General features: G+C 43.2%; 1 protein-coding gene across 1 annotated transcript in view; it reads right to left on the bottom strand.

Moving 5' to 3' along the window:
- The window catches only part of KCTD8 (potassium channel tetramerization domain containing 8), a 199,392-nt gene extending 190,684 nt beyond the window's left edge, over positions 1-8,708 (bottom strand). Inside the window, exon 1 of the mRNA XM_040419915.1 lies at positions 7,910-8,708. Coding sequence (XP_040275849.1) covers positions 7,910-8,708 — 799 coding nt within the window. The remainder of the gene's footprint in view (positions 1-7,909) is intronic.
- Between the last annotated feature and the right edge of the window lie 5,219 nt (positions 8,709-13,927).

Genomic DNA, 13,927 nt, shown 5'->3' with positions numbered 1-13,927 from the left:
AACCGCTTGACAACCAGGTTGAACACGTATGCCATGCAGGGCACATGGCTCAGCCCTCCTTGACGCAGCACTGACACCATGTTCTTCCCCTTGTCGGTCACCATGGTTCCGATTTTGAGTTGTTGAGGAGAAAGCCAGGATTCAATTTTTTGATGAAGGACGTGGAGCAGTTTCTCCCCTGTGTGACTCTGTTTGCCCAGGCAAACGAGGTGCAGAACAGTGTGATACTGTTGTGCTCTGCACATGTGATATGCTGGAGGGGCACTGTGAATTGTCCCTGCAGTGGAGGCTGAGGACATCGTGGAGGATGAGGAGGCAGAGGCGGACATTGTCGCAGGACCAACAGCGTGAGAATGTGGAGGCGGAAGTGGCGCCACCTGGCCAAGTTGCTGGTGTGGCTGGGCAGGAACCACATTTACCCAGTGGGCAGTAAAGGACATAAAGTACAGACCAAAAGTTTGGACACACCTTCTCATTCAAAGAGTTTTCTTTATTTTCATGACTATGAAAATTGTAGATTCACACTGAAGGCATCAAAACTATGAATTAACACATGTGGAATTATATACATAACAAACAAGTGTGAAACAACTGAAAATATGTCATATTCTAGGTTCTTCAAAGTAGCCACCTTTTGCTTTGATTACTGCTTTGCACACTCTTGGCATTCTCTTGATGAGCTTCAAGAGGAAGTCCCCTGAAATGGTTTTCACTTCACAGGTGTGCCCGGTCAGGTTTAATAAGGGGGATTTCTTGCCTTATAAATGGGGTTGGGACCATCAATGGCGTTGAGGAGAAGTCAGGTGGATACACAGCTGATACTCCTACTGAATAGACTGTTAGAATTTGTATTATGGCAAGAAAAAAGCAGCTAAGTAAAGAAAAACGAGTGGCCATCATTACTTTAAGAAATTAAGGTCAGTCAGTCAGCCGAAAAATTGGGAAAACTTTGAAAGTAAGGGCTATTTGAAGGAGAGTGACGGGGTGCTGCGCCAGATGACCTGGCCTCCACAGTCACCGGACCTGAACCCAATCGAGATGGTTTGGGGTGAGCTGAACCGCAGAGTGAAGGCAAAAGGGCCAACAAGTGCTAAGCATCTCTGGGAACTCCTTCAAGACTGTTGCAAAGCAGTAATCAAAGCAAAAGGTGGCTACTTTGAAGAACCTAGAATATGACATATTTTCAGTTGTTTCCCACTTGTTTGGTCTGTACTGTATATTGTTCTTGACGTAGTTACAGCTCCACACGTCGGCACTGCCGTGCACTTTGGCAGACACCGACAGGCACAAGGACAGGCCCACCTTCTGTTCTATATATGTTTGCAGGTCTGGTACTGCCTTTTTCGCAAAGAAATTACGGCTTGGGACTCTCCCCCTCGTCTCGGCACAAGCCATCAGTTCTATGAAAGGTGCAGCACCAGCAACTTGGCCAGGAGCACGTTCAGCTTCTGCGCTGTTGGATGAGTGAAGGCATACTGTTTTCTCTTGGCAATCGCTTCGGTGATTGATTGCTGATGGAATGACTGACGAGGTGTAGGAGAAGGAGAAGGAGCAGGAGCATCAGGAACAGCAGATGATGGGAAGGACAGACAGCAACCTTCGGCTGAGGTGGTGGAGCCTTGACTGCATGAAATTGCGTGCCACTGGGTGATGTAGCAGTTGCTGTGGCAGGCTGGAACACCACATTGGAGCTACGGTTCTCCCGGGCCACTTTATGGTGATGCTGCATGTGTTGACTCAGGGCCGTTGTGCCAACAAAGCCTTACCTTCTGCCTACAAATTCGGAAAACGGCCATGTTCACCTCCTCCGGTGGCCTGACAAAAAGGCAGCTCAGCCGCTGCCTTCCGTGCAAGCTGCCACCCTGAAGCCTTCTTCACCCAGCCCCCAAGTGCGATCAGCTACATTATCATCATCATCTGCTACTGTTTGCACGTCATTGATGTCCCCCTCAGCGGTCTCAGGGCCAGAAGCCTGACCGCTCGCAACACCTGCTCCCACTCGACTCTCATCATCACTACTTGCCTGTTGTGGTAGATGTCCTGGGCAGTAGCTGCTGACTGTCCTCTTGTAGCTCGTCCTCGCTGAAGTGGAGCCGAGCCTATGGCATATAATACTTCTCGCTCTGAAGGAACTGAAATTGACAGAGGAAGGTTCAGGACAGGTGGGGGCACAGGGCCTGCTCCCAGGCAAAGTCAACTAAGCGTCGTGTCAGTGGAACCCACCGACTGTTGGCTGGGGGTGTCTGATGTCACTTGCGATGAAGTCAAAGACTGAGTCAACCAATCAAGCACCACTGGGTTGCTGGCTAAGACACGAACGCTAGATGACACTGGGAGCTCAGGCCTCTCGCTGCGACTCCTGCTGCCACACCCCTTCTTCTGTTGCCTGTGACAGAAACATTTTGGCCATTGCCCGTTCCATTTGAAGGGCCTGTTACCTGTCTGTCTGACATACTGTATAATGTCTGACATTTTAATTAAATTAAAATTAAAATAATACCCCCCAAAAAAGGCTGTAGTACAATGTTACTTCACCACTGAACGGCAATTAAGACATATATATATATTTTTTTTTCTGATTAATAAACTCTCCCCCCCCCAAAAAATAATAATAATCACAATTCAACACAGAAGGTCAATTAAGACGTATTCTTTTTCCTATAATTTCCCCTTAAAAAAAGAAATAAAAAAAATCATAATTCACTGCAGACTGGCTAATAGGACTATATATTTATTTTTTCTACACAACGTAAATGGCTGTAGTACAACATTACTTCACCGCTGAACGGCAATTAAGACAAATATATATTTTTTTATTAATAAACTCCCCCCCCCCCAAAAAAAAAAAAATATTCACAATTCACTGCAGAAGGTCAATTAAGATGTATTATTTTTCTAATAACTACACCCTAAAAAAAAAAATATAACAATCACCATTCACTGGAGAACAGCTAATGGGACATACGTATATTTCCTTTTTCTACACTATGTAAATGGCTGTAGTACAATGTAACTTCACCGCTGAATGCCAACTATGCCATATATTTTCCCCTTTTTTCCCTATAAATACACCCCCAAAAAATAAAGTAAAATTATCGCAGAACGGCTAATGGGATGTAAGTATATTTCCTATTAAATCACACCGTAAATGGCTGTAGTACAATATAACTTTACCGCCAAACGGCACTTATGACATATATATTTTTTTCCTATTAATACACCCCTCAAAAAAAGTAACACAATGTCAAATCAACGCAGGATGGCTAATAGTGCATCCTATTAATACACCCCGTAAATGGCTGTATCACACAGAACTTGCACAATAATCACAAGCAAGATTTGCTGGAATTAGTGATGTATCATATATTGCAGACAACCTAAAAGCAGCAGTATAATGGAAATTTGGAATCCCAATTAGTGCAGCAAGGTGTAATAGAATTGCTCCTATTACCCAGGCTGTACACTCTCCTCTTGCACCCTGTTCTCCTTCTGTAGTGTAGATGATGCCTCGCTATCCTTTCCCCACACCTTGACTAATCTTTCCCTGAACTTTTAAATCGTTTTTTCAGCACAATAAAGTCTTTCCTAGCACTGTCCCTAGCGCCTGCTGACGTCTCTCCCTGCACTAAGCACACTGGAAAATGGCCGAATCCAGAATGGCTGAGGCTATTTATAGGGCTGTGACATCACAGGGGCTGGCTGCTGATTAGCTGCATGCATGGCATTGTGGGTGGTCCCTCATTCCCAGAGTTCTTTGCTCTATGTCCTAACATGTGCAGCAGCCATTTTAGGAAAAAATGTGATTCGTTACCACAAAGCGTGAGGAAATTCGGATTCGGTGCAAATCAAATTTTTCCTGAAATTCAGATCGAATTCCACTTCGTCAACTTCAATTAGCTCATCTCTAATCCTATCCTTTTCAACCTCAGAATCCATGTGGTGCCTTCTTCAGCAGTGATCCACAGGATTATAATCTAACATAAACAGTGTGTCATTAGCATTTCAGTGATCAGCCCTATTTTATAAAAAGGGGGCTTTGTCTTCATGACTTAAAACTATTGGACAACTTGCAACTTGGATTGTTTAACCATCAACTGAAGAGACAACTCAATTCCAGAAAACTAAAACTATTTTTATTTTATTTTTTATAGATTATTCTGTCAGTTGAAGGGGTAAAACACTCCCAGAACCCCAATATCAACCTGTTTTACAACAGAAGTCTGTTTCCTGTTTACAGTTCTTACTTTCCATCTACAATTGATACCCTGCAGAACTAGAATTCTCTATTGGCGCATACTAAGTGTAACTGGCAAAAATATGAAATGCCCCAGAATGCCCTGCTGTATATTAGATCATTCACTGCTGCTACAGTTTTGTACCTCAGTATCAGAGATACAGTATTGATCTACATTTTTCTATGATTCACATTTTATACTTAATATATTATCCCTATGATACACTATATGAAGAAAAAGTATTGGGACACAGTTCTCAGATATTTCATTCATTCCCATTGCCACAGGTGTATAAAATCCAGCCCTAGCCATGCAGTCTGCCTTTACACACAATTGGGAAAGAATGGTTCCTTGTAAAGAGGTTACTGAATTCCAGTATGGTCCTGTAATAGGAGGCCACCATTGTAACAAGTCAGTTCATGAAATTTCTTCCCTCCTATTATATCCTATATAATTGTGAGTGGTATTATTGTAAATTGAAAGGGTTTTTTAAGAACCACAGCAATTCAGCCATTAAGTAGAGACCATGTAAAGTTACAGAGCAGGGTGACCGAGTGCTGAGGTGAATAGTATATAAAAGTCATCCACGCTCTGCTGACTCAATAACTGTACAGTCCAAATCTCCCCTGGAATAACATCAGCACAAAAACTGTGACCGGGAGCTTCTTGGAATGGGTTTTCAATCATGGCCAAGCAACTGCATGCAAGTGTTACATCACCAAGCACAATGCCAAGCGTTGAATGAAAACAGGTTCTATCAATGGATGAATCAGGCTGTATCTGGTTGTCTAAAGGATGGGTCTGGGTTTGGTGAAAGGCAGAAGAAGGCTACCTATCTGACTGCATTGTGCTGTAAAGTTTGCTGGAGGAGAGATAATGCTTTTGGGTTGTTTTTCAGGGGTTGGCTTAGGCTCCTTAGTTCCAGTGATCTTAATGCATCAGCATACTAAGACATTTTGGGCAATCAAATGCTTCCAACTTTGTGTGAACAGTTTGCAGAAGGACCTATTCTGCTCCAGCATGACTGCACCCCAGTATACAAAGCAAGGTCCATAAAGGCATAGTTGGGTGACTTTGGTGTGAAAGACCTTGACTGGGCACACACAGGACCTCAATACCATTGAACACATTTGGGATGAACTAGAATGAAGATTGGGAGCCAACATCCAACATCAGTATCTGAACTCACAAATGCTCTTCTGGATGAATGCCAAACATTTCACACAGACACACTCCAAAAGGAGCTGTTTTATCTGCAAATGGGAGACCAACTCCATATTAATGAGATAGATAGCCGTTTCTAAGTGATGCCCTGTCCTGAAGATAGGCCATCACCAGCTGATCGGCAGAGGTCCAACATCCTTCACCACCGCCCAACAGCTGTTTTGGTGTAGCTCTGTCACTGGAAGTTGGCACCAGAATTATACAGCGCTATCATCATTGGAGTGGACAGAGCTCATGACTGCAGTGCTGCTCCCATTGACTTCAACTCCTTTAATGCATGTGGATTTAGAATGGGATGTCATAAAAGTTCCTGTACTTGTAATGTGCAGGTATCCCAATATTTTTGACCATATACTGTGTCTTCAAATGATTTCCAAGAAAATCTCACAGAGCTATAACATCTTACTTAATGCAAATAAATGAACCATGACTAATATTGAGCAGATGATTAAAATGGAGCTTTGTGGGATTAGGAGTCTAGTGGGTGGTCCTACTTAGTATTGATCACTGAGTAAGGCCACCCACTGGACTCCTAATCTTTCCCTACAAAGCTCCAAATCATTTTGCTCAATATCTGTCATGGTTCATTTATTTGCATTATGTAAGATTTTATTGCGGTATTTTTTATTTATTTTTTTGAGGAAAAAAACCTCCTAAACTCAGAAAGAGCAAAACTTTCCCTACAAAACTACAGTATATACTGTGTCATGCTGCTCAGCTCCTTCTGTTGTACACCATGCTGCCTGCAGACTGCACTGTATGTACAATGTGGTAAAATATAGTAAGTTTACCTGCAGTTTTAGCGCAAACAACAATAATACATAGTGATTTCATGATGAGCTATAACCAACGATAACCTCAGCTCTGCTACATTCTGGAAGATAACTGGTTTACATTTGCTCGTCTGTGTTATGCTCTTTTTTACATTTTCATATCTTTGGTTTACTAGTTAATCTGGAGAGGATCTATGAGATCAGAAAACAGATTTGCTTTTTTCCCCTACCTAAAGCACAAATAAATCAGGCTGAGCTGTAATACCAGACACAGCCACTGGACGAAGGTGGCAGCATTTTTAGAAAAGCGCAGACTTCCATATTTTCCGTATAAGAGGATTATTATCTAAACCTGGCACATACAAAATATGGCTGATGCTGTGTGCGTGTCTGCATTATATATTAAAGCATATAAGTGAGGAGGAGAGACACGAGTAGACGTACAGAGGAGGAGGCTGTTATTTAACATATATCTGAGAAATGCACTGATTTCATCTACATTTCATCTACAGCTTCTTACCAATTCTCACTGAAACCACTTATCTCAGCTTTAACTATTTTATTCCCAAAGCATACATTTGCTCATTTTGACGTTTTCCTTTATGCCAGTAATTGCCACTTTAGGCTGCAGAACTAAATCTGAAGGTTTTGGCAATTCCCCTCTCCTTTATAGATTGTTGACACAGCAATATCACACAATAGCCTGGTATCCACCAATGTGATTATTTCACTCAAAGCTAAGCTACGAATCCTATTAAACAGGTTTTGACTGTAGCTCTTGTCTGAAAAATCCTCCAAAGTATTTTTCTGTTTGTCTTATAGATGACTTACCATTGAACCTCATTTCGCAGGATTACCGGCCTTTAGTGCACACTTAGGATACAGTTAAAAGGTCTGAGATAACAATAAACGAAGGCATGGCTTGCAGAAAGATGCTTGTATGCCAATTAGGGAGGAGGGTTAAAAGAGGAAACATGAATCTAGCATGTCAAATAATTTAAAGTGGGAAGTGCATTGCCATGTGAATATTATATATGGTCTAATAGTATTTGCTGTTGGGTTCTGTCTCTGTCACACAGCAGATCTGCTTTTCACCCATTTCTGCTTACTCCAGATGGAGCGTGTTGACTTTATAGCTAAGGAGAAGAATTGCAGACATGGTTTAATCTTTGTTTGCCAAAACAAATGTGGGCAATAAATCAAAGCCAAACCACCACGTTCACGGTAATGAAAACAAAGCACAAACCATTCGATAATGCTGAGCGGCTTTTTATATTAGAGACAGTCAATCAAACAACCTTTCAGGGCAGAGTTCCATCTTTGTCCCTTTTAGAGGATGGTACAGATGTTACCGAGCGGAGTGTGTCAAGTGGCACAACTTTTCACATATTTAGGAGGCTATTTGAGATTCTACAGAACAGCAGATGTCTTAACTCAATGGTCCTGGTGCACAGAAGAAACACAATCTCTGCTTCATCTATTATGCCCGTCTGGTGGCATCTACAATAGATTTACTGGAAAACTGTTGGGAAACTATTATATGAACTGTAGCATTGTTATATTTTTGTAGCTATTTCCTAGCTAAGGTACGGTATCTGCAGGTTTAATGTTGTAAGCATGACAAATTCATTGTCTACATATAGAAAATCAATGTCAATTAGAAGTAAAGTGACTTACTGTAAAAGATGTACTCAGTGTAACTGCTCCAGATTTTGTCATCCCTATACTGGTTTACGAAGGTTGCTGTTCCAGTAGAATTGCAGGCTACCATGTGAAACCCAGCTTCAGATAGCCTGTCAAAAGCTTGCTCCAAGTATGTGAACTTTAGGTAGAACCTAGACGTGTACTTTTCTGGGGGGCGATCCGGGTCTCTACTCTCATTCAAAGTTTCTCCAAACACTTCTTTAGCCAAAGCTATTCTACCACATACCATAATCCTAGCCACTCTTCTGAACTTAGCATCAGCCTGGTTATCTCTCACCATGGTGTAGGACCCTCTGTAGCCTATGGTGATGAAACCAGATTTTTTGTCTAGAGCCGCAGTTCTGAACAGGTCACTGCTTTGTGAGTTCTCTTCGAGGTCACTCTGGCAGCCTTCATCATTCAAAGAGCTCTGCTTGGTTACTTTAGGTGTCAGAAGCTTCACTAAGTCGCTGAGCTGGAAATATTCAGCTTCTCTTAAAAGTCTTTCCTTTTCTGGAAAGTGGTCCGGGAGCGAGAGCTGCTTGTCCCTTAGATAGTCAAGTACATACCTGAAAAGAAAGCCATCCCTGTCTATAAAGAACCGAGACCTGTTATCTCTGGGAAGCTCCTTGACATTGTTCCTAGAGAACATACTGTATAAAGTGCTGTCCGGTACGCTGGTAAGTGTAGAGTACTTTGTGACATAAACTTGGCCGCCCACGTTCAACTCTACCACGTCCGGAAAAGGATACGACATTTCGCTGATAGGGAGGATTGTATCTTTCAGAGCCATATCTCCACATCAACATGCAGAAAGTGATGAACTTCAGAAGACAATGTCCAATTCAATAGCTTTCAGTTAAATCCACAGCCAGAACTCTCAGGTAAGGCTCAAAGACTTCTATTAAGCCCCACAAAGACCAGTTTTCAGCACCACCGACAGTGCTCCATCATAGTCGCCCCCACAGAAAAGCAGTGATCAGCACCAAGGACAGCAACACACAATAGTCTATGCAGCTCCAGAGCAGAGCAGTTCTCAGCGCCAAAGACAGCAGCACACAATAGTCTATGCAGCTCAAGAGCAGAGCAGTTCTCAGCACATAGTAGTGTATTCAGCCTCGCAGCAGCACCACGGACAGGAGCACATAATGCACAGCACTGAGAGCTTCTAGGGAACTGAGCTGACGTCACTCCAACTGCAGGCTGGGCTTCAGGAAACTTTTCCCACATCTGTCTTTTAAAGGAGCATGTTCCTTTTACATGAGCTTAGTACTTTAACCACTATTATAATTTTTTTTTAAATCAGATAGATTTTTATTGAGTTTTTATGACAATTAAACAACAGGTATACAATATATCATTTAAGAATTGTCAGTGACACTATTAATTTTACTATTAGACAGTTCATTACATTGCTGTTCTCAGATGAATTCGTTTACTTCATGGTGTATTTTACCCGCTTACTCCTCTCGTAAGAGATACTGTAGTGCTTTATATGGGACACTTAGTACTGTACAGCACAGCAAGGGAATACCAGATATTAAAAATAAAATATATTAAGTTGGGATAGCACTAAAAGTTATCCCAAATGACTCATCAATCAATCGCCCCTCGCAGATCATAGCTCGAGGATTTGGGATGGAGGTGTCTACTACTGTCAACTATGGATGACCCTGTAAAACAAACACAAATCACTTAGGAGGATTATCACAACTGGAAAGTTGGGTTGTATCCCGAAAAGTTGGGTCTGATCAAATTGCAATATTTAATACTGTTATATCTGCCTTAAAGGGCATCTGTCAGAGATTTGTGCCTATGAAACTGGCTTGGCAGCTGATGGCATCTGTGTTTGTCCAATGTTCATATGAAAAATGAGGTTTTAATAGATGCAAATTAGCCTCTAGGAGCAAGGGGGACGTTGCCATTACACCTAAAGTCTCAGTTCTCTCGGCAACTGCCGCACCCTCTGTACTTTACTTGATAGGGCCATGCAGTGAAAACGTCATTACTTCTGGCCCTGTCAATCAAAGTGCAGAGGACATGCCAGTTGCAGAGAGAGCTTAGCCTGTAAGTGTAATGGCAATACCCCTGTTGCTTCTAGAGGTTAATTTGCATATATTAAAACATTGTTTTTCTCAGCAATGTGGGCACATATGAACATGGTAAATCATTCAGAGAGAAGAAGATAATAGCGTTGCGGCACTCACCAGGATACAAATCAATAGCTTTTATTGTGGCTTCCTTGGAAGAAGATACATAGGGGTCCAGGGGCGGATACACTGTTGCAGGCGGCGACGGCCGTTTCGCGCGTGGGATCGCGCTTCCTCAGGCCGCTCAATACGTCATGACGCAAGTGCGTTTTATATAGGGGCGGGCAGGGCACGGCCGGCGCCGTCATCCACAGCTGTTCGCCCCTGAGATAAAATGACATATAAAAACAAGCGCACAGCAGTGACAAAGTAAGTGCAATCAAAATAGCAACATAGATACAGAATTAGATATATTCACCTGCTTATGCCCCCATACCATGGGACATGTATGCAAGGACCTGGATAAGTCAGGGAGACATGAACTAAGACAATGCATGCTACATCCCTGTAAACAAGGGGTGAAAGCGCGCAACAATGACATGATCAAGAACAGATATATAACAATACATTATGTGGACAGAGGAATCAAATATTGCGCAAAAGGCAAAGAGAGAGGTCTACACCAGCGGGTATGTAAAGAAAATTAATAAAAATAAATACAAATATAAAAAATAGTACAGATTGAGAAATATATACACACAGATTCATAGAGCACGTATCGCTTACAGAAAGACAGACATATCATTTCTGTCGTTCATGCCTGCTGGGCCCATAGCGCCTGTCTGGATTATCCACCTCGCCTCCCTCTGCAGGAGTAGGCGATGCCGATCCCCCCCGCGAGGGATAGGACGGACATGTTCCACCCCTGCAAAGGAGAGGCAACGCGGATGGGCATCATGGGCGACGCGAATATGATCGATGAGGCGGGGACTACCTCTGCCTGACCTAATGGAGCCGACATGCTCGCGTATACGTTCAAAAAGGGGACGTATGGTCTTACCTACGTAGAAACGTCCGCAGGGACAAAAGACCACGTAAACAACGTAGGACGTACGGCAATTGATAAACTCTCGCACTGTGTGTGTGATACCCCCAAAAAATAAATGCTTGCTACACATATTAAGTGCGCAGAACGAGCAATGACCGCATTTGAAGTTGCCCTTAGGCTTACCTAGCCAAGTCTCGCCCTTGGGTGTGGAAAACACACTACTGACGAGTTTATCTTTAAGTGTAGGGCATCTCCTAAATGCAATCAGAGGTTTCTCGTCTGTCACACTGCTGAGGGAAGAATCCCCTCTCAATAGGTCCCAATTTTGGTTGATCACTTGCTTAACCATGTCCGCCGCGGCACTATATTGGAAAGAGAATGCAAAACGTGATGATGTAGAATCGGTTGTTCTCTCCCTAAGTAGGGAGGTGCGATCCAATTTGGCGGCCTTGCGCATAGCCGCTGAAACACCGTTCGACGGGTAACCCCTATCCAGGAGCCTTATGCGAAGCTCCCTTGCCTGCCTAAAAAAGCCCTCATCTGTATCATTTATCCTACGTAACCGGACAAATTGTCCGTAGGGAACAGCACGTTTGACCGAGGGTGGGTGAAAACTGGTCTGGTGGAGGAGGGAGTTGGTTGCTGTGGGTTTACGATGGCCACTAGTATGTATAGTGCCATCCCTAACTGTGACCTGCACATCTAGAAAGTCCAAGGATTCGCCGCCAAATTTGACGGTGAACCTCATGTTCATCCGGTTATGTGCATTTAAATGATCTACAAAGGCCCAGCACAACTCCTAACTCCCCCACCAGACCAGAAAGATATCATCTACATACCTACATATGAACATGGGACCAACACAGATACCTTCAGCTGCCAAGCGCACATGTAACAGGCCAGCCACTTTCATAGGTACAAATCTGCTGACAGATGCCCTTTTTTGCTGATCAATAGGTGTTTATTATTTTCCAAGCAAATCACATACAGCATTAGATAGCATACATCAAGGTATTACATTTATGTAGCCAACATTGGCAACACTGACAAAGGTAACCATACTTCAGAAAAAAACCATAAACTAATCAAAGAAAAGCAAAGGAAAACTATCTCTCGAGGGAGCAGCTCTGGTACAGGCACACTCATCTGATATGGGTGGATCAAGACACGGGTATTGCCAGATTAGATCCAGCCCAGGTGTCCCACATCATTGCGAATTTCGAGGATGAATGGTTGGCTTCAGTCAAGGTTCGTTCATAAGTAAAGGTAGTATTAATTCTCTTGATAACTTCAGATAGAGAGGGCGTATTTAAACTCTCCCAATATTGTGTGATGGCTAATTTAGCAGACAAGAAGAGATGCGTTATGACCAGCCAATGGCTGTGAGGGATGTTATCTACGTCAATGAATAATAGAGCCAATGAAGGCGAGGGAGTTAGCTGGTAGCCCAGAAGGTCCGAAGCTAGAGCAAAGACTTCTTTTCATATTGTCTGGAGTGATAGGCATGCCCAGAGAATGTGAAGGAGTGTACCTCTTTGACCGCAGCCTCTCCAGCAAAGATGTGAGACCCCTGGGAATATATGACAAAGTCTATCTGATGTATAATGCCACCTCAAGGTGGTCTTCATTAATGATTCATAGTGGAGTACACCTTTAAAATGTTTAAAGATAATGCCCTGAGCCTTCCTTCATTACTCCTGTGAGAAGGAGAGACCCAATTCTCTCTCCCAGGAGTGGAAAGGAATAAATTTAGTAAATGATTCTTTGTCATTTAACAAAACATAAAGTGGTCGTAAGCAAGTACCCGTTGGGGATGGAAGCGACCATAATCTAAATATGTCAGAGTTGGCTGAGACTTGGAGGGGATTGTTAGTGTGAAACATGTGTCTAATGCGAAGGTACTTAAAGAAATCAGCATTGGCCACCTGGAAGGTGCGATTTAAGTGTTCAAATGTTCTTAGGTCTCCTGTCTCAAACAGTTTGGATATTATATCTATTCCACATTTCTTCCAGGACGCAATCGCTAAGCCAGGGAAGAAATATTCTTGCACTGTCAGAGGAGCTTGAGTAGAAGAGACACAGGGAAGTTGGGACAATTGGATCCAATTCGCTAGAGCTATAGATACCAGGAGGGGTACTTGCAGGCACACAAATGAGGGACTCAGGGATGAAACTAGGAGAGATTTTAGGCTATGGAAGGGGGTTAAGGTGGATTCCATGTGAACCCAATGTTGAGAGTGATCTTCTAGCCACCAGTCTCTCAGCTGAGCAATTTGCGAAGCTAGGAAGTAATCATAGATGTTGGGGAGTCCCAGAAAACCATAGGATTTGGATTTCTTTAATAGTGCGGATGATATGTGGGGTCTTATTCTCCCCAAAATAAAGGCGTTTAGGTGTGTGGCTCATGTAGTAAAGAAGGATTTTGGTAGGGGGAGTGGTAATGTTTTGAACAAGAATAATAGCTTCGGGAGTGTGAACATCTGGAAGGCTGCAATGCGACCTACCCAAGATATTTCATGTCTTGCTAGGTTCCTTGGTTAGCTTGATGTTAGCTCAGCGGTCCGTGCCGGCTCTGCTGCCCCTAACCGGGGGCAAGGGCACTGGGCTCTCTCTTTGCCTGCCACCATGCGCTGTGCTGACAAGCTAGGGCAGCAGATAGCTTAACTATGGTATTTGTTTTCCATGCCAGAGTTTCCTTCCTGCTGGAGACTTGTACTGGTGTTTCAGCTTGCATAGGTGTATCTCTCTTCACCTATGAAGCAGCACATACACGCTCTCTGTCTCACCAGCCTATGGCTGGATTGCAGGAGGTATTTAAAGGTGCTTCCTACCACAGGACGATGCCTGAGCAACTCATGGTCTCTAGCTTGTCTAGCTTCATGTGCAAAGGTGTTTCTCTTATCTGCTTCACTGTGTACTGGACTCTGCTTATTG

The sequence above is a fragment of the Bufo bufo genome, chromosome 2 (assembly GCF_905171765.1).
Source record: "Bufo bufo chromosome 2, aBufBuf1.1, whole genome shotgun sequence".
NCBI classification, from domain to species: domain Eukaryota; kingdom Metazoa; phylum Chordata; class Amphibia; order Anura; family Bufonidae; genus Bufo; species Bufo bufo.
This window is presented reverse-complemented; position numbering and strand designations above follow the sequence as displayed.